This window comes from Pectinophora gossypiella, chromosome Z (assembly GCF_024362695.1).
Source record: "Pectinophora gossypiella chromosome Z, ilPecGoss1.1, whole genome shotgun sequence".
Classification (NCBI taxonomy): Eukaryota; Metazoa; Arthropoda; class Insecta; order Lepidoptera; family Gelechiidae; genus Pectinophora; species Pectinophora gossypiella.
In genome coordinates, this window is record NC_065433.1 from 11371936 (window position 1) to 11393479 (window position 21544).

The 21544-nt window shown below is 36.5% G+C and overlaps 1 protein-coding gene across 1 annotated transcript in view; it reads right to left on the reverse strand.

Annotated features, from left to right (window-relative positions):
* Window positions 1-21544, reverse strand: part of LOC126379820 (SCY1-like protein 2) — a 271967-nt gene that overhangs the window by 31146 nt on the left and 219277 nt on the right. Inside the window, exon 7 of the mRNA XM_050028743.1 lies at window positions 10706-10851. Within this exon, the coding sequence (XP_049884700.1) occupies window positions 10706-10851 (146 nt within the window). The remainder of the gene's footprint in view (window positions 1-10705; window positions 10852-21544) is intronic.

The window sequence follows — 21544 nt, forward strand, 5'->3', positions numbered from 1 at the left end:
TCGAAAAGGAATGTAATAGGTGAAACACTTTTAATTAATTTAATTTGACTATATCCTTATACAATTAGTCCCTGAAAATGATAAAAAATCTGTGCTAATATTATAAATACTTTTTCAGCTATGAACGAACATCACTTTGCCGAGACTGTGACTAGCTGGATGACAGACTTTTTTTGATAGTGAGGACGAAGACTTACTCGATATTGACAGTAATGACGTTGACTTGGGTATCTCACTCCCGACACAAAGTAATACTCGTACAGCCACTGACTGCGCAGCAGACGATGATGGACTAACTACTGAACAAATTTCTTTACTTCATGCGCAAGAGGAAGCTGATGACATATGTGTGAGAGACTTGTGACCTACTAACGACTTTTTTGAATTTAATTGGACGTGTGACAGACGGACTTTTACTAGTAAGCGAGAAGTCTTTACTGGTTCGCCAGGACCGACATTCACGGTTACTAACGACATGACTCCGACTGATATTTTTTATAAAATGATTGACACTGATTTTGTTGACATGCTGATAAGACAAACAAACCTTTACGGTGAACAAAAACTGACAAAACTAAAACAAAACCGAGAAACGAAAAAACATACACGGACTTTGCGTTGGACACCGACTGACCGGGACGAAATGATAGCGTTTTTAGCATTGATTATACTTCAGGGATTATACTCTAAAGTGACCGAGGAGTCTTACTTCTCTTATGACGGCTTTGGGACTACTCCTTTCTTTGGGCGTATAATGTCCTACATCAGATACTTCCTGTTAAAAACGATGTTACGACACGACTGAGGACACGACGAAACTTAATAAGATAAGACCTGTCATTGACTATTTTAATGCCAAATTTTCATCACTGTATTACCCTAAACAGAACGTGGCTATTGACGAGAGCTTGCTAAAATGGCATGGGCGACTTAGTATTTCTCAAAAAATAGCAACCAAAGCCGCTCAAGTAGGTGTAAAAACCTATGAGCTATGCGAGTCGTCATCAGGCTACCTATGGCAGTTCAGGGTATATACTGGAAAAGATGGCCCCAACAGGAAAAGAGAAATGCAACAATCTGACGACCACAACACCCAGCAACAGACTGAGGACCAGGACACACAGCAAGAGCGACTTGACAACAGTGACAGCCAGCCACACCGACCTGAAGACTGCGTCATCCAGCAGGACCAAGCTAATGACCCTGACACCCAACAAGACCGACATGACGACCAATCGAGCAGTACGTTTCGTCCGCGAAATGCTACTTCTCAGATTGTTTATGACTTAATGAGACCACTACTTCACCGGGGACACACGCTAATAATGGATAATTTTTATAATGCTCCATTATTAGCGCGTTGCCTTAAACAGGAAAAGACTGACGTATTTGGGACTCTGAGATTATCGCGAGAATTTGTTCCCGAAAGTTTAAAGACTATGAAAAAGACTGGCATGCGACAAGGTGAAATAGTGGCATCTTACTGTTCCGATCTGTCGGTGATGTTGTGGCGTGACTCTAACCTCGTTAGTATGATCTCCACTTTCCATCCCCTTCTAATCGGATCAGTGACTATGTATAACCGTACACAAGTACATAAGCCGGCTGTCGTCCTTGACTACAACAAATCAATGGGAGGTGTCGACCGCAAAGATCAGTATCTTACCAATCAAGCTCTTGAGAGACAGAAAACTAAAGTGTGGTACAAGAAGCTGTTTAGGCGCCTTTACAATGCATCTTTAACTGCTTTGTGATTTACCAAAGTAATCCCACATACAAACTTGTTCACCGTCAGTTTAGGAGGACGATGGCTGAAGACTTGCTACGGTTGCACAAAAACATTGACTTGACGACAGAACCCAAATTAATTCGACATAGACAGACGACTCAATTGGTGGCACGCCAAACAACGCGACCGTACGTGACCTCGAACCATTTTCCGATGAAAACGGGATCCACTGCCACACGTTGTTTTCTGTGTACTAAAAACAAACGACCGTCTAGGACTGCATATAAGTGCGAGGAGTGTGACGTAAATCTGTCTATCATAAGCCTCCTCGCACTTCCACCACCAACCAGGACAATACTGACGATTGAGATTTTTGGCGACTTTTGATTAATACTGGCGGTTAAGACTTTTGACGCTGACTTTTGTTATTACTACTTCTCCGGGCAGTTGGACGAGCTGAAGGCTCAAAAATACACTCATCGGTGTATACGTACGCGTCCAACATACTCCGAAGCGATGGACCGGCTTATCTAAATTAGGTCATCGTAAAACTAATGGAGTATTTCAACTAACTATAATCTGTATAGATTGGTCTTGGTAATTAGTTCGTTGTTTTATGCCAGGACACTCACAAAATTATGCAAAATAAAGTTTTTATGTAGGTATGGGGTACTGGCTGGTTATAACTAAGTTACAAATTACAACATTTCAAGAGAAACTAAATACAAACTTTCCAAATTAAAATTTTGTATGGAAAACGATGGGTTTTAGTAAAAAATAATTTCACACGTATAAGACTATGTTATTGCATTTTATGTATTGTGTATCATATCGACAAGGTGTTAACGAATTAACGCAAAACCTCTTAAGTACTCATGAAACTGAACAACTTTTACTATGCTAGTATTAGTATCTACACAAACAACAAGAAAATTCAAAAACTTGGAAAATTCACCTCTCAAACAAATACAAATTTAATAATGCGGTCGAGTTTCAAACATATTGTACAGCAATTATATTGAACTAACCTATCATTTGCGACTGGGACTTTCCCGTCTTCACTGAAGTTTTCTATAGTAAAACCATTGTTGAAAAAAGGAGACCCTCATAATATGGATAACTATAGGCCTATCACGCTTAATCCCGTTTTATCCAAGGTTTTCGAAAAAGTGTTTCACAAAAGATTACTATCATTTTGCACAAAATATAACATTATATCGCGCTGTGGCTTGGTTGACAGCGCTTCGTTAGTAGACGGTGCATTTGACGATTGCTCCGCTGAACACCCAAAGTGTGCTCCTGGTGGTAGAACGGGTAAATTCTAATGCTCTGTTGTGCCCCTTTAGTGGTACAGAAGGGAAACTTTTGAGTTACCTGTCGTGCTCCTTTTAAGTTATGAACACATTGGAGGGACTACTAAAATGAAATAAGTACTTGAAATATTTGTTTTAAATGTATAATGTTAAGTATTTAAAGAATAAAGAACATTTTATTGTGCCACCATTTCTTTTAATGTATTTTATATCCATGTTTCAATAAAAGAAGGAAATACTTATAGCAATTGATAATTAACAATTATATTAATATCACTGACATTGACTGATGATAACAAAGACTATGCAAATTAGTAGTTCTATCTAAGTAGATTTTATTGTAGAGATACTATAACTTATTTGAAGTACTCTTCAGAATCAAGTGCAAATAAAATAGTCATCATGTGTTCCATCCTTTGTAGGGGTAAAGTGAAACCATAAATATAACGACATAAGATGTGCTCCACCAAACCACCAAAGGAGCACTACGGATCATACAAAATTTACTCGTTCTACCACCAGGAGCACACTTTGGGTGTTCAGCGAAGCAGTCGTCGTGCATTTTCATAATCAAAACGAGCATATTTTTGGTAAATTAATGACTTATACGCCCACGTTAAGAGGGTGCACAGTCTAGAAAAATTGCCTGTTGCACGTTCGCACACACATTAGAGGGTGCGCAGTAGACAATTAGCGTGCGGGCCGCTCGCATTCTTCCTAAGATTTAGGGTGTCGAGGAACCGTCTATTAAGCCTATTTTAACAGTACTTACTAATTATGTTACTGAGTGAATATGGACTGAAATAGTTGCACATTGTGAATCGGTTCATAATATTATGCCGAGAGGATGTCTTGCCTCTTCCATTCTTTGACATAAAGTAAAACTTCGACATTTATCTGCGTAAATATCATAATTATCATCTATTGATCTAACAAAAAGAAGTGAAATCCCAACAAAAACATTTTCATGTAAAATTATGCCAAGAAATCATAATATCGATCACATTGTCAAAAAGTTAATGATCTCATTTAAAGCCAAGCTTATAATTCTATACGCTCTAACTATACAAACCTTAAGTTCTCAATCTGTATAGGTACGTTAGGCAAAATAAGTATGTGGCTTGGAATAATTTTACATGAAAATGTTTTTGTTGGGATCATGTTTATAAGGGACCCTGTTGATCTAACAGAAAGCTGGGTGAAGCGTGGGTAGTTTGTTCATCTTGCGATGGGTATACCTCTGACTAACCCCAATTGGGACATATTGCATTATTCACTTCCAGCGTTCCAGGTACTTAAGTATTTAATTATAGGGCACCAAGGGCGCGCGGCGCAGCGGCGAGTTTTAATAAGATTTTTATGTTTTATAACAGAATATTATGTTGTGAACTTTATCTAAGTAAAAGACAAAGTTCTTGTTTAAGTAGGTAAGTAGGTACGATTTGTAAATTTTTAATGAAAATGTCATAAAATAATTAGCACTTTTGGTAAAACAGAATTAACAAGGGGCGTACTTTACAAAATTTTAGGGATTTTCCAGAGCTAATACTTAAGTATATCGAAATGTCAAAGTTGTTCAGCTCTGGAAATGCCTGCTACTAGGTATAGTTACCTCCAATGTTCGGAGGAGGTTTAATAAACAGGGCTCGAATACGAAACAGAGCCAGAAATCGAATACTGTGAGCTATTTAGTCAAAATCACGAATATGCATTTTAGATGCAGAAGATCCAAGATTATTGAGGGTTTTGAGGTTAATAATTGACCTCACCGTCAGTGGATACTATTGATCTGCCAAATGCCCCTGACAAGGCTCATATTTATACTAAGTAAATATTAGACGGGGCCGACTGCTTAACGTGCCCTTCGAAGCACCGATCATCTTACTTTCGGACAATCGGTTAAGTAGCCTGCAATGTCCTAACTGAACTAGACAACAAAATTATTTTTGTGATATGTCCCCATGGGGAATCGAATCCAAAACCTCCAGATCGAGAGCTTAACGACAACACTTTAACTATAATAATAATATTGTGTCAAAAAACGTATATAAATTTTATGTGGTTCAAAAAGCACCTCGTTCTAGTATCATAAAATTAGAGTAAGTAATTATGAAAATGGTTTGAAATACTATTCATGTTCGCATACGGCCAAATAATCAAGTTCTCGGCCAGCCTGCGGTCGACAGATGATCGACAGGTAACCTGCTCGTGTAGGTACATCTATTACATCCAATTAGATAGAAATGTTCTGTGGTCAGTTATACATCGAATCATTATTCGCAGTCAAACGAAAAATTCGGCACGTGCAACAGATTTAAAAATCAATCCCGTTGCTCCATGTGCATTGTTTCGGGAACCGGACATGTTTAGCTTATTTAATATTAGGTAGTATTGCATCCATTTTATTAGCGTTTGCTCTTGGTTCCATACAAGACCATTAACCCGGCCCCAGGGGGGACAGAGTCATCTTCTCTGCCCTTCACTGGGGCAATTCCTGTTCGGCGCGTCCTTGCCGCGGGGGTGGGCGTTTCTTACTTCAGTAGGCCGGAGTGAGATGGTGGCTGATTTCAAATAGGGACCCAGACCTACGGGGTATAACGTAGAACCCTTGCCCAGGGATACGGGTGAAGACCTCGACGGTTGCAGAGGCGAAGATGGGAGCCATCGGTACGGCAATGCAGGACGGAAGGGGCAAGTCACAGGGACTGTAACCTGGAACCTGACAGAGGGCAGCAGTAACTGGCAGTACTATTCAGAGATGGAGGACAGGAGTCCTAGTATTAAATTCGCAAATACAACATGGGACAGCCAAGGAATCTATAAAGCCCGGCGAAACAATTATAGCTAGTCCTTAAGAAAAGAAAAGTATTAATATACTCGAATTGTATGGACGCTATACCCAACTCATCGTCGATCACGGCAGTACTACTGCTAATTGATGAGTTACAATAAGTTGAAACCCGGCGAGGCCGTTTATAAATGGTATCTCTAGAACAAAACAAAAACATGTCCGAATACCTAGTTACTCACAGTTTGTTCATTTTTAATCTTGTAATTAATTAGCGAAATTGTGTGGGTTCCTATATTTTTCGAAGTTTAACAAAAGGTATTTGAATAATTTAGGTCTTTTCGTTAGCTAATTTTGCGCTTGATCTATCAAATAAGTCAACGAGAGCTTTACATTACTTACCTATTATAGGATTTTTTATTGTTACTCTACACGCAACAAATAACGGTAACATATTTTGAAACGTCCAGTAGGCTGAATCTGAATCCAATATCAAAATACTCTTTATTGAGCACTAAAACAACGACGTATCACACATAAAGATACAACAGGTGGAGTTGTTGCTGAAGCAGCAACTTCATCAAAAACAAAAAAAATGTCAAAGCAGTGATCATCCGTCTTGCTTTTTTGTAATTGTTTTAGTGGAAATTTGATATGATGTTGTTGACTTTTTTTTGTGTGTGGCGTCCTTTTATAATAAACTTTTTCTATTCTATTCTATTTTATAGTAAGTTCAAATAGTAGACATTTACACGTGGGTGGTTTGTTGGCATATAAACCTCCAGGCGACGCGTCTGCTCTTGAACATTCACTCTCTGTCAGGTATGTTTGTGTAGGGTTGTTACTTACTATTTTAAAAACTATTATATGGGTATAATTTATTTTTCCAAAAACGTAACATTGACAATACAATATTAAATAAATAATCTTCAAAGGCACGGATGCCTTTAAAGATCTCGATTTTAAATAAAAAACACTACGTTAAGTTATCTCTAATCGTAAATACGTACACTATTTGAGTTAGACAACCGTAACAGCCGTTAAGTGGATGCTCTTGACCGGTTTCCACTATTTATCTATGTTTACTTAGCAGCCCTCGTGGCATGGTTATCGCGCCGCGCGGGGTGCAAATTATACATATAGCTTCGACTAACACCCGTTCGACGTCCATCCATGTAGATAGCATGCGCTGCGTGTATCTGCAGCGCGGCTGTCATGCAGACCCTGCTGGATCAAGAGCGGCCTATACGCGGCTTGCCTATCTTCGCGGGCATTCGTAAAACCGACTAAGAAATTGTATTTTTCGTAACATGTCTGACCGCTGTTATTAATCATATGATAAATATAGGTAATATTAGGACTTCGTATCAAAAGTCGCTGCAAGTTGTTTTCTGATTACGTGTGGCTCTGTCCACCGCACTAGGGATTACGGGCGTACTTAATTTAATAGCTTTTTGTGACTTGTATATACGTTAACTAACCTGTGGATTGTGACTGTGAGGTAATAATCGACCTCATCTCCCATTCACACACCCATTGGGGCAGCCGATTGGGTTGGCGACAAATTTTATAAAATGCTTATCTAGAAATGGAAACTTTATTAGTTTTCTACTCATCATCGTCATCAGTCCATTAACGTCCCCACTGCTGAGGCCCGTGCCGTCCCTATGGATGGATAGGGAGAACGGGCCTTAAACAATCACGCGGGCCCAGTGCGGATTGATCAGTTTCCTACTGTTAAACTGCAAATCTATCATTTTTGTAATTTTATAACTTTCGAGTTACAGACTATGAATCTTTCAAAAGTACATAATGTCATGCGTCGGCGCGCGGTACGATAAGGATGGCGTTTATCTAATTAATATCAACATTATAACTTTGGCACATGCCTGATTTCGTAATGTAGGTATTGTTTAATGTCAGAGTCACCCCTAGATAAAGCCGATGCCCAAGCCACAAACGCGTGACATTGAAACGTGAATGTTATTTGTCAAGTGCAATGAAACACGGTCGTACGTACCAACCTAATGCATTTCAGCTTGACATTTCACGGTCAGGGACTGGCGGTTACATGACCGTGACCGCGGGCTACGTCTCACGTTGCGATACTGCAGGTAACGTTTTGAATAAGATTATTTACGTCTTCACCTGCTGTTACTTGTAGCTTAGCTTTAAAACGTCACCAATACAAGGTAACGTACAACTTTAACTGGTAAATACTGGTTAACAAATGGTTAAAGTTTTTAGTAGTTAGTTAAGTAGACACATAGAATATTATGTGGAAACTTTTTGTTATCATTTAATTTCTTATAGTGTTATTACATTTGTGCTATTTTGCTGTTTATTTCCCTAAAAAAACTGCACAAATGATTGAGACTTTTTTAATAAAATAGTTCCATCGGACGCGGAAAATATTTTCCAAGTTTCTTTTAGTATGTTACGACCAATAGAATCGAGAAGCTGAACACCTTTAACAAGTCTCGCACGGAGTTATGCATGCAGTTAACTTGAGATATAAACAGGTACGGCAGCGGCGGCGAGGAGCCTTATTAATAATAAATATTGTACAGAGAGAAAAGTTACATTTTCAATGATATGAAACAATAGTGTATGTAGTATACTTGTATCCTGAGTGCACTGCGCCGGAGGGCTATTTGACTTCTTTAATCTTCTTTATTATTTTTAAGGTAAGTAATTTAAACTGACTTACGGCGTCAGAAACGCTAAACGTACTATTGTGAAGAATTTGAGTAAAAATCTAAGTGATTATAAGATAAAATTTATGGAATAAGTTGCGTTTTATTATTTTTATATGTAATAGCAGTTCTTTAGTTAAATCATGAATTGTTTTCTTTTAATTAAGTACGTTTGGTTAGATGTAGACTGGATGAGGGCCCTCAGCGCTCCCCATTTGTCCGGCAAAGTAATTATTGCCATCTGAGGCGGGAGGAGACTTATTGTAATAAGTCATAAAAAAATTACATCGAAGACATGTTTATACAGCTCGGCATGTTTATAAGATGTCAAAGATATTTTCATTCAAAGACATCTTATAAACATGCCGAGCAAATACCCGTTCAGAAAATTGTTATTGTATTGTTAATTCTCAAGGGAAGTTTTGATGCCCACCCCTTAATAAAGGCGCAACAGGTACCTGTTCTCCATTCGCTGGATGCATGTACATGCATCTTTTTATGCAGCTTTTTTTGTGAAGGACAGTCTCTCGTTTTACTAATGGTTATATCTATCCATTTTTCTTTGCAATGGTTCGAATGTCTAATGGTTTTGTAACTAAACGTGGTTTGCGATGCGAGATCACGTTCTAGAATGATCCATCTGAATGTCAAACGATAAAAGTGCCGGGATTATTTCTGAAATTCAAAAAAAAATGTACTCACTAAAAACTAAAAACGTACAACTTTAAGTAACTTTTAAATCCATGCTTTTTTCAGATAAGAAACAATATTTAAGATACCAATCTTTAAACGCGGTTAATAAATTAGTTACAATTTACCAGGATTAAGTAGGTATTTACATTTTTTATTCCCTTTTAAGTTTATTTTGTATGATGTCAAAAAGACCTTTGAAAGCAAATTCATTATGTTGCATAGGTAAATAACTAACTTTAACCGCAAACCACTAGATCCAATTAGTGCTTCGTATCAATTCATGGCATGTAAGTACAGTTGGCGAACGCATTATTCTATTCTCATGTTTTTCTGATATGCCCCTTACGGAGGTTCAATAGATGTGACATGTATAATATAGAGGTATTATATTGGTATACATAACACGTCTACTCTTTATAGTTTATAAAATGTGTGCAATTGAAATAAAGAAGGCGCCCATTGTTCAAATGAATCATGCAGTAAATCATTAAACATACGAAATGTTTTTTTTAATATGGTTGATAAAACGAACAGAAGAGCCGCCAGATACTAGCCGTCTTTCATTCTGACTGCTTACGTTTATAAATAAATAAGTCATGCAGATGACGAGGATGAGGAAGAAGACGACGAGGGGGAAGAGGTGATGGACGGTAATGTTGCTCCAGAAGCCTCAACTTCTGCGCGTGATTAGGTAATTTTTAACTAAAAAAATAGAGACCTACATTCTGCGTATTGGTTTGTTTACAAAATACTATATTATTGAAACTGGGCGCTTCAGACGGTGAGTGCTCAACGGCAGCTTACGTAAAAACGCTGTGCCATCTTGTCTCCTGCAGCTCGCCAGGAGCTTTTAAGTAGGAAACGGAAGGCCCAATTAGAACATGTTTTGCTGCCAGACATATTATAAGTCATCGTATGTTTTCTGCATTCTTAGTTCACTATTTACTTATTTATGTTTGTGTTATTTTCCAAAAGTCCAGGACAGTAATTTTTTTCTCATGTTATCGTGTATAAATCATGACAGTGACGACGATGACCTGAATGTGAGCTTTAACGACGCCATTTCTTTACCCGTCGCAAGGCGCGATCTGGCTTCGGAACCGGCCAATGACAATAATATTACTGCTGTCCGAGCTACTCTTAAACTAGAGGACAATATTAGTGGCTGACATTTACACGACATTGGATCCTCAGACTGCTTAGACTTTAACTAGACAAATGAGTATACTTCTAAAGGTCAAATTGATGGTAATAAAGTCGTAGTAACGTTGAAAATGTCGTTTACAACACGGGAGTGTGTCGGGAGTCCCGCGACAAATTGAATGAGTATTTTTACTTATTTATTTATAAAATCTCCGACGAAACTATTTTTAAATGAATATGAAATCCAAACGTACTAAAAATACCGACCAATAATTGACATCTTGACCCCACGGTCATGTGCTTCAATATTTAGTTCAAGAGGCAAGAAAAAAGTTATACTTACGAATTCGATTTGTTTCATATACAGCATGGGGTTGTTGTTGGCTTGTAGCAGTGGCTTGCCGTTGTTGAAGATAGTGCAAATTACCAGCCCCAGCGAGAACATGTCCGACAGGATGTTACATTGTCCGTTGGTTTGAACTTCCGGAGCTGCAACAAGAATCAGAAGCAACAGCAATCAGTATAGGAACGCTCGTACGGTCAAACAATTGTACAAAAACAAATTCGGATTTTATATCGTTAATTGTGTAGTCTCTGTCAAGAAATTACGTGACGTGATGGATGGAAAATTAGGCAAAGTAACGTTCACTTCACGCCAAGTTCACACAACAAATCCCATCATCACAATCACAGTTCGTATTCAGAGTTCAACATAAATTTGTACAGCGGCACAAAGTATTTACCGTCTTATAAAAAACCATCCAACGTGTGGTGCCACACATGGGCGCACCTTCGGAGAAGGGGGCTAAATCTGCTGCCAATATCAATCTATGAGTTCAGGACATCTCATCACAATATGCTCCAAGTCAGCCTGATCGTGCCCATACAGGCAAAACATGACGGACTAAACTTGAGTCTGTGTAAGTGAGATGGTGTTTTGCTATGATCGAACCCATCATATGCATCTCAAGACTTCATGTCACTTTTATTAAGTAATATGATTACTTGCGGCTCTGCCCATCTCATTTGGGATTACAGGAGTGAGTTTATGTATACGCTACTACTGTTCTATTCATATAATAATATATTACTACATTGTTCAGTAACTTTACACTAATATATAAATAACCATTATACCTACTACATATAGTCGGAAAGTTCAGTTTTTGGAAAACGGGGCAGAAAGTACAATAAAGCAGGCATCTAGAAAAGGGCATAAAGGAATTACTGTCATACAATACAAACAAGCGAGAAGAAAAAATACATGAATCGGTTCTTTTCTCTTTTTTTTTTCATTTATTTTTTTTACTTTACGTCACTAAAATATCAAAAGACAAATAGTTTTATATTCAAGTTGTCAAATATGTTCGTAGCGTGTGGGTGGTTGAAAAAAAGAACAGGAATAACTGACAATCGCATGACGCCAAAAAGAATATTTCTTTATTTTATGTTAACGACGCGCCATATTTAAAGTTAGATAGACCCAAGATGAAAAGACAGCATGAAAATGAAATCTATAAATTCCATAGAAAAGATTGTTTGACGGCTTCCATATTTGTATGATATGCAAGACAAAGTGAAAATCATATAAAAAATCGGTACCTAGAAATATTTCATTCTGCAGGTACTTACTATGGACCAGGTGAAAAATGAAAGGTTAGCAAATTTTGGTTGCATGTCCAGGCAGTATCATATCTATTGTAGAAGGGAAAAGCGGAATAATGGCATGTAGGAATTTAAAAAAACTCAACTATTATTATCAGATTCAGGGGCAGCTACAAATTACGAAGAGTAACGAATGTTATTTGTTTCATTGATGTGACCAGCCCAATATTAATTATTGAAATACTTCCAGATGAAAAGTGTTAACGACGGCCTCCTTGGTCGTCCTAAGTTTTTTTTATACATACTTGTCATTTTCTTCATTATGTTCTATTGTTTTAAAATGTCAGTTTTGTTTAATATAAAAATCAGCACGTAATGTTTTTGCTTTCTCGATCATTTCATATGTATGCACTCTCAACAAGTGGTCCTTATTAGTGCCCGATATTATTATGCGTAGGCTCGCGAAGTAAAATCCAAAGGATTTCGGCCCAGAAGTCAAAGTGCAAGAAGAAAATAATTTTGTGAAATTCCATTAGACCTTATCCATCTGAACACTTATTACAAACCAAAGCTGTCATCAATATCTTCCATTATATTTTAGTTAAATAAATAGTATATTCATACATTTTGGTGAAAATGTGAAGAAGTGCCGGCCAAGAAATAATATTGCAATATTCCGTTAGCACTTCTTCATCTAAGCATTTATTACTATGGCACCAATACTGATAATAAAAAAATAAATGGCATAGGAAATTGCATTTAATGTTCTTAGTATTTCTAACTAATCCCTGTACATATGTCAACATAAAAGAAAATTTTTAAAACAAATACAGCATTTTTCATTTTTCTTTTGTTCGGAACTCATATTATATTGCTGTGAACCATGGGCGATCTGTATATCTTGTGTCGAGAATCCACAGAATGATTTCCCGAAAAATGGAGCGTCTCGATATCGCCCAAATTGTATAGAGGAATTGATAGTTCGACAGGGAAGGACACAGTTCAGTTTTAGCTTGAAAATAAAACGACGTTAGCAACGGCCTTAAATTGTTATATGGGTTTAGCTTTCTTTCATTATTTAAGTCACGCCCGTAATATTAATTAATAGTTTTCTGTTTTCTTTTTTTTTCACTAACATGATCTCACAATAAATTCTTAAAAAAAACTTTCATTGTTGTTGATCATTAAAAAGTTATTGTTAAGTTTCTTGTAAATTTAATGTTATTTCATTGCCTGTGTGAAATGTATGTGTGCTTGCAAAGGAAAAAATTAGTGAGACGTAATTGGCAACTAGAACTGCAACATTTATTTATAACTATTTATAAAAAAATATACACAATATTTAAATCTTTATCTTTAATGGCGTACGCAGAGACACAAATAATCAGAATGTAACTTGAAGTCACTGTTAATACGAAATGTTGTGCCACGCGATATGGTGACAGGCAATCAGCCTTTTGTCTATTAGTATGGTACTTCATGTTAGAAAAAGTACAGTATTTCGGCAAGGTAGCAGCTTTTTTGACGACTCCAATATTTACTTTTAAATTAGCCATGCTCGGTTTTTGTAAATGTACAGAAAGCTGAAAACCATTTCGAGATAAATGAATTTGAAACAACTCCCTATATTTACTTTTTTTTATTTTTCAGTATTTTGAAGATATTTTATTAAAACGATTGACCTTTATTTGACCTTTGTAGCAAGATGTATAAAAATATGCCTTTGCCTGCTTACAAAAAGTTCATTTATGACAAGTGGTATTGATAGTTGACACAAGTTGTTGATGAGGTTATATTCAAATTATTCAACAAGCTATTCTGTTTCTGTCTGTATTCTTTATTGCGATGGCGACTAGAACAGCTAATTTCGAAAAAGCCGACTCTCGTAATTTACCGCGAGTGAACAACGTCATAATTTTAGAGTTTATGACCAATTCCAGCAAGCACAATATTTCGGAGATCAGAGGAGCGAAAGCTCTTATGTACGTTCTAGGATGGGTACGAATAACAAATTCGGATTATCACTGCTGTTATTCGTGCATGATGGAACAAAGCATTCTCTTCCTCCCATTTTGAAAAAATAATTATGTAATTAGGTACACATAAAGTAACGTTTCAACAAGTTTCATCTGAGTTTGGCGAGATGGACTGAATTGGACTGACACTCACTGACAGTTCAGTATTGATTTTTTTTTTTTGGTTATTTTGTCCGTAGGACAGGCAAAGGGATCATAGCCCATACAGCCAAGTCATGTGTTATATTTATTTATATATTTTTAGTTATAAAATTGATAGAAGGTTTAAACCAAGTCTGGCGTATTTTTACAAAATTAAGGCCGAAGCCAATTCTTAGTTTGATTTCAGAATTAAGGCCGAAGCCATGTCTTAGCTTGTTTTAAAAATTAAGGCCGAAGCCAAGTCTTATATTATTTTCAAATTAAGGCCGAAGCCAAGTCTTATATTGTTTACAAAATTAAGGCCGAAGCCAAGTCTTAGTTTGTTTTCAAAATTAAGATTTTTTTTTTTTTTTTTTTATTTATTTATTTCAAAAATTAAGTACAAACAGTGATTAAACTAACTAGCATCGTTAAACCATGGTTTGTGTCGATGCTAGGTATCTACGATGTCCGTCTTACATTATACATAGATAAGTAGGTAACAAAAACTTGTGGGTAAGCAAAAGGTAAACAAACAGTTTGTGCAGTTCGTGTCTCGGCTACGCATCGCAGAGCGCAAGCAAGTGATATGATAACTACAGTTATAATTTTACCTATAAAACTTATGCCTACTGGCCGATGTGCATAGCAACACGGCAGTGGTGATGGTTGCGCTCACTGCTAAGCCGGACCCTCCCGCCTTCACCTCAGCCGCCGCGTACTCAGAACCGATATACAGGGAGGCACAGATAATGTTAACTAGATATGTACCTACTTATTTTAAATTATGTGGATATTTTAATTTTATTATTAATTATTTATTATTATTTAACCTGAAAAAACTATATTTTTATTTATTCTAGTAATATTGTTTACATTTTGTAGCAATTATGTAAGCAAGACCGAAGCCAAGTCTTATATTGTTTTCAAATTAAGGCCGAAGCCAAGTCTTTCATTGTTTTCAAAATTAAGGCCGAAGCCAAGTCTTATATTGTTTTAAAATTAAGGCCGAAGCCAAGTCTTATATTGTTTTCAAAATTAAGGCCGAAGCCAAGTCTTAGTTTGTCTTCAAAATTAAGGCCGAAGCCAAGTTTTAGTTTGTTTTCAAAATTAAGGCCGAAACCATGTCTTAGTTTGTTATCAAAATTAAGGCCAAAGCCAAGTCACAAAGTCACAAGTCAATAACAACTACAAGTAATCAAGAAAGGCGAAGGGTAAAATCCAAGACTAAAACACTAAAACAAAACAAAACGTATGTCGGTTGACATCTGTCAACACAACATTGAAACAAAAACAAAAGATACACAAAAGAAAAGAAAGTCAAAACGTAAAAAAGAACACAAATATATTCAAATTCAAGGTATTTCAAAGCAATAATCAAAAAGAAAGAAAGAATGTTTAGACAATCAAATATCTCCAAAAGTTGCTAAAACAAATTCATAGAGGGGCTTATAACAGTCCCTGTTTTTGAGAAGTTGCTGAAGGGAGAGCGGGATTTCTTCAGCTGTACGATATATGTTCAGGAGGCGGTCTATGAGAAGCAATCTGGGAAGAGTGAAACTACTGCAATCAAAGAAAAGATGTTGCAAAGTCTGATCAGCAGAGTTACAGAAATCACAAGTAGGTGATGTGAGAATTTTGATTCTATTTAAGTGGGCATTAAAACGGCAATGTCCTAGTCTAAGACGACATATAATTGAATAAAATTTTCTACCGGGGTACAGAGTACCTTTTGTAAACCATGGTGTTGATAGACTATTATTAATTTCGGCATACCATTTGCCTTTAGTTTGAATAATTTCCTGCCATGTTTCATTAAATTCATTTTTCAACTTTGTCCTGACAATAGCTACGATATCAGAATCAGGAACTAAAACATTTTTAATGGGGTGAGACTGGGAACTATTTGTTATGGATCTGGCAAGAAAGTCTGCTTGCTCATTACCAACCACACCAATGTGTGACGGTGTCCAAGTCAATATTATATTTTTATTGTTTATTGACAGATTTTTATATTTTTCCCTTATGTCATAGATTATGTAGTTGGTATTACTAGTAAGGTTGGGATTATTAAGAGCTTGAAGAACACTCATACAATCTGAAACTATTAGCCACTTGTTGCCATCCTGAGACTCAATATAATCTAAAGCTATTAGAATAGCCAAACATTCAGCTGTATAGCTACTGACAAATGAAGGCAGTTTATACCCATGTCCCCCCTTAGCATGGGCATCATAAATTGCAGCAGAAACAGATTTGCTATTTTTGGCACCGTCAGTATAAACCTGATGATGATCAGACCAACCATTCAAAAAAGAATATACCTCTTCCTTACATTTCAAAGATGAATTTATATCAATTTTCATTGGAAAGAATTTAGAATCAAAAGAGTTCTCATAGCAAGGCCATAAAGAACTTGAATACAAATTAAAATCTTTTTGTAAATTTATAATTTCAGGCAGAAGCTGCCCAAGGGAACCAAAATATGAGCTACTAATTCTTGAGGAAGAAGACTGCAACTTCAGAAGCAAAGGATGATTTTTAATAGAAGAAATTTTCAATAGAAACTTAAAGATGAGATATTTGAACCTGCTTAACAAAGGAGGTACATTACATTCCACCTGCATCGATATGATGGGGGTGGAGCACATTGCACCAAGAATAATTCGTAAACAACGATTCTGAATCTTTTCTAATTTTTCAACAAATTTATTTACACTAGAAAAGCAAAAAAAAGCATATTCAAAATGACTCCTTACAATAGATTTATAAAGAATCAATAAAATTTTGGGATCTGCACCCCAATAGGTACCAGTTAAAGATTTTAATATATTACAGGATTTGGATGCACGAGTTGTTAAGCAATCGACATATTTTTCAAACTTAAAATTATGCTGAAATAAAACACCCAAAAACTTAACTGTATTATCAACAGGCAGCAATCTATTATTATAATAAAGTTTAACACTTGACGTTTAAACCATTTTTTTAGAAAAGATAACTTTTTTACTTTTGTCAGTGCTGATCTCTAAACCAAGACTTTCAAAATAAGTCTGCAAGTTTAAGAGAGCAGCATTAAGTTTCCCTAGAATATCAGGCAACTCAGTACCAGAACAATACACAGCCAAGTCATCAGCAAATTGTAAATTTTGAGTTTCACTGCCTAAAACTAAATTTAATTTATGAATATACAGTATGAACAACAATGGGCTTAAAATCCCACCTTGAGATACTCCTTTGAAGGAATTTCTAGGACCAATTAACTGATTATCATGTTTAATAAAGATTTTTCGACCATGCAAGAAATTAAATATCCAATTAATTATTTTTCCAGGCAGCTGCAATGAAGACAGAACAGTTGTTAAAATATCCAAATTAACATTATTAAAAGCGCCAACAACATCGAAGAAAATACAACCCAAAATCTGATCACGAGACAGAGCATCACGGACGTCCAGACAAAAGTGACTCAGGCTTTCCCGCGCCGACCGCCCTCGACGAAAGCCAAATTGATTAGCTGGTAAGATACTATTGCTTTCAATGAAGAATTCCAAACGCTGTTTAATCAGTTGTTCAGCTATTTTACCAACACAAGAACTTAGTGTTATAGGACGATATGAATCAGCATGGCTACTATCCTTGCCTGGTTTTAAAATAGGCACTATACAATCTGTCTTCCATTGTTCAGGGATTAAGCCGTTTTGCCACAGATAATTTAGTAAATTCAAGAATAATAACATACTGGATGGATTTAGTAATTTAAGCATTTTGTATGACACCCAATCCAGGCCACATGCTGTATCCTTACGAGATCTTAAGGCTGATTTTAATTCTTCAATAGAAAAGACTGTTGCCAGAAAAGAATTCGTGGAACTTAATAATATATTAAAGTGATTGTTGTCAGACAATTTTTCAGCTGTGTCAGGAGTATACTTGCGCAAAAACTGAAATACCCAGGCTTGACTAGAAAACTCACTGTGTGTTGAAAAGGTTTTATTAAATTTCCTAGTTTTCGACCAAATTAGTTTCATTGGTGTTAGTCTGGAAATAGATATACAAAAATTTTCCCATGACGATTTACGTTCCTGCTTTAATTTGCGTTTTTTAAGGGCTTGCGCTCGCTTGAAGTTGATAAAAGTATCGACACAAGGATTTAATTTAAATTCTAAATATGCTTGTTTACAATTATTTACAGTTTTAGTACATTTTTCGTTCCACCAGATTAGAGGGATTCGATTTTTAGTTCTATGTTTATTATTATGAGAAGTTGAGGGTGAAATAACTTTGGTAGTACTGCCAGACCCTGAACATACTACACATTCATTTATAGTAGAAACGATGATATTGCAGAAATTGTTATAGCTCTCAATTAAATTACAAACATCAATTTGAAATTCGGATAACAACTCATTTACACGTTTCTCATATAGCTCCCAATCTACCATTTTCAGGTTGGCGTGAGGCGGGATGTTCGCCGAAGAGTCTGTAGCAACTGAAGGAGAAGATGTAAAACAATACTTCGTCAAAGTGGGTAGATGATAGCTACCACCTAAGGGATCTGACATGACCTGCCATTCACATGACAAGGCCAGTGATGAGGAAACCAATGTTAAATCAAGGCCATTTGCCCGCCAACTAAGGGTACCTGTTGTCGTTGCACGTCCGTCATTCAAGAGAACCAAGTCATTCTCATCCATGGAGTCCAAGACGCTTCTGCCTCGTGTATCAATACTACCACACCCCCAAATGGTGTGATGTGCATTGAAATCGCCTGCTATAATCAACGGTTTTGGAATACTACGAATCAAATTGTCAAATCTACCTTTATTAAAGGTAGGGTTACAATTACCTGGACTGTAAAAACTAGCGATAGATATGTATTTTTGATCAATTTGAACCTGAACTACAACGTTTTGTAGTGAGTCATCAAAGAAAGTGTCTAATTTACGAAATACTAGACTTTTATGAATTAGAATGGCTACTCCATTGTGGTCATTGCCGCAATCATTACGGACAGTGGAGTACCCTTTAATATTAAAAATTGTACAAGATTTAAACCAAATTTCACTAATAATAGATATATGTATTTTATTATCAAAGAGAAATTTTTCAAATTCAAGTCTATTACTTAACAAACTCTGTGCGTTCCACTGCATTATATTTATTGTTTGGGCTGAGAATTTGAAGGATTTTTATTTTTATGCTGAATAGTTTCTTTTATTGTGTCTGTTATCATTTGAGAGCTAATACTTGTGTTGTTTACTTTGTTTAATGTAATAACTTTTTATTTTTATTTTCAATTATTTTTTGTTTCTTTATAGGACATTGCCCCGAAATAGACAAGTGATTTCCCTGACAGTGGACACAGATAGCTTTGTCTGATGAAGAGGTGCACGATTTAAAATTGTGCTGGTCACCACAAATTGAACATCTTTCAGAGTTTTTACAGAATTTTCCCAAATGACCATATCTTAAACATCTGAAACACTGTTTTACCGGGGGGATGTAGGGTAAAACAGGGAACCTCCACATTTTAATAAAAACATAGTCTGGCAAAGAAGTCGACGCTGAAAATGTAATTGCGACCGATTGGGTGGGTTGTAGTTGGAACGACTCACCAACTTTCTCCCTTCTCATAATTCGTCGTACACAGATTACTTTTTTACAATTTGTACCTAGACCCAGTTCGTTAAATATTTTTTTGTTTGTCATACTGGTAGGCACTGAGTTGATAACGCCAGTCATTTCAGTGGTACCAGCAGGTATCGTCGCTTTTAAATTTTGGTCTCTCAAGAATGTAGAGTTATCCAAAAAAACATTTGCTAAATTTGGGCGATCAAAGACTACGCCAATTTTAAATTTATTTATTTTTTGAGATATTTAATGCCTTTGACTACTCTGGTGAAACAAGTGCTTAAATTCATCATATCTCGTGTCCCAATCGGCTGTTCAGTGCTACTTTCGATAAATACAACAAATTCATAACCTGCTGCGCTATCTTCTGGATACCGGCGACTGTAATCAGTCACTCGGTATGGAGCATATTTGTCTTCTTCAATCTCCGTGTCCATGATCCTTGGCGGGTCGGTAACGTCCGAGTCAGAAGACTCGGGCTCAACAACCTCACCTGGTTCATCCCGAGACTGAGGCTGCTGCTTGCCTCCTTTTGTTGCCGAATACTTCCGCTTTGCCGGCTGGCCAGGCATCTTGCCCGCCGCGCGGGTCCTTAGCGGACCGCCTCTGCTACGGTTTTTTATAAAAACTTACCAAACGATAAATATTTACATTCAGATATGAAACAACTATTTATATAATAACTTAAACTAAATAATTATGTACAAATTATACAAATATCTACAAAATTTGGAAATAAAATTGAAATTAAAATCGAGAGCTTAAAAAATCCCGCCTAACTTGTTCGAAGGTTCCCGCCCTTTTTTTGTTCAGTATTGAACTGACAGTATTGATATTGACGCTTTTTTTTTGTAGGCAAAGGCATTTTTTAATTCTTGCTTTAGTGACGTCACCAAGGGTGAAATTTTAAGTGTTTCTAAAAAATAGATAAGTAGGATTGATAAAACACAAAAATATCGAAATTGGTTCCTTAAAATGGACTATATTTTCAAAACAAATTATAAAACAAATACATAAAAAAAATCGTAGCATGGCCAATTGGAGCTGACTGCGTACATTTGCCGACCATGTTGGCATAGAACCGAGCGAACGTATCAACGACGACTTCGTGAATGACACAGAAGAGTTTGCCGATGAGCGCCCGAAGCCTCAAATGTGCCCTCGCTCCATGCCTTTGCCGGGTCTGCGTCGTCGGTCTTCAAACACGGAATGTCTGTCTTGAACTGTAATCAGTTCTCGAATTTAAATAATCAATTCATAATTATATTAAAATGCATCATATCAATTTTATTTCTACTCGAGTGAGTAATCGATTTGTAGGTTATTTATGTAATAACAACACTGGTCAGAAAAAAGTTGATACTTATGGTGGTCTGTCATTACGAAAAACCAAAAAAGTTTCAGAGAACAAATGAAAGTGTTCAGATCAGAAAACAGAATACAGACAATATTCAGAAACAGATTAGGAAAATATAAAAGTGTGTTTTCAGATATATAACAATCAACAACATGCGCAGGAAAAAATATCAGATATGCTATAGGTATTTGTGTGATCCGATGCAGAAATATACGAAATATACCAACAGACTGTAGACAGTAAAATAGACAGATGTGGTGATTCTATTAGGCAATCAGATGAACATATTAATTCACTCAGGTGGACAGGGATGGCTGTGAGGGGCTGTTGGAGGATGTTCGCCGGGTTTCATGTTATATTCTTACATCGTGGGTTTCTTTACCCCCTAGGTATTCATATAGCTATGACACATTTCAGTTTTGGAATGAGA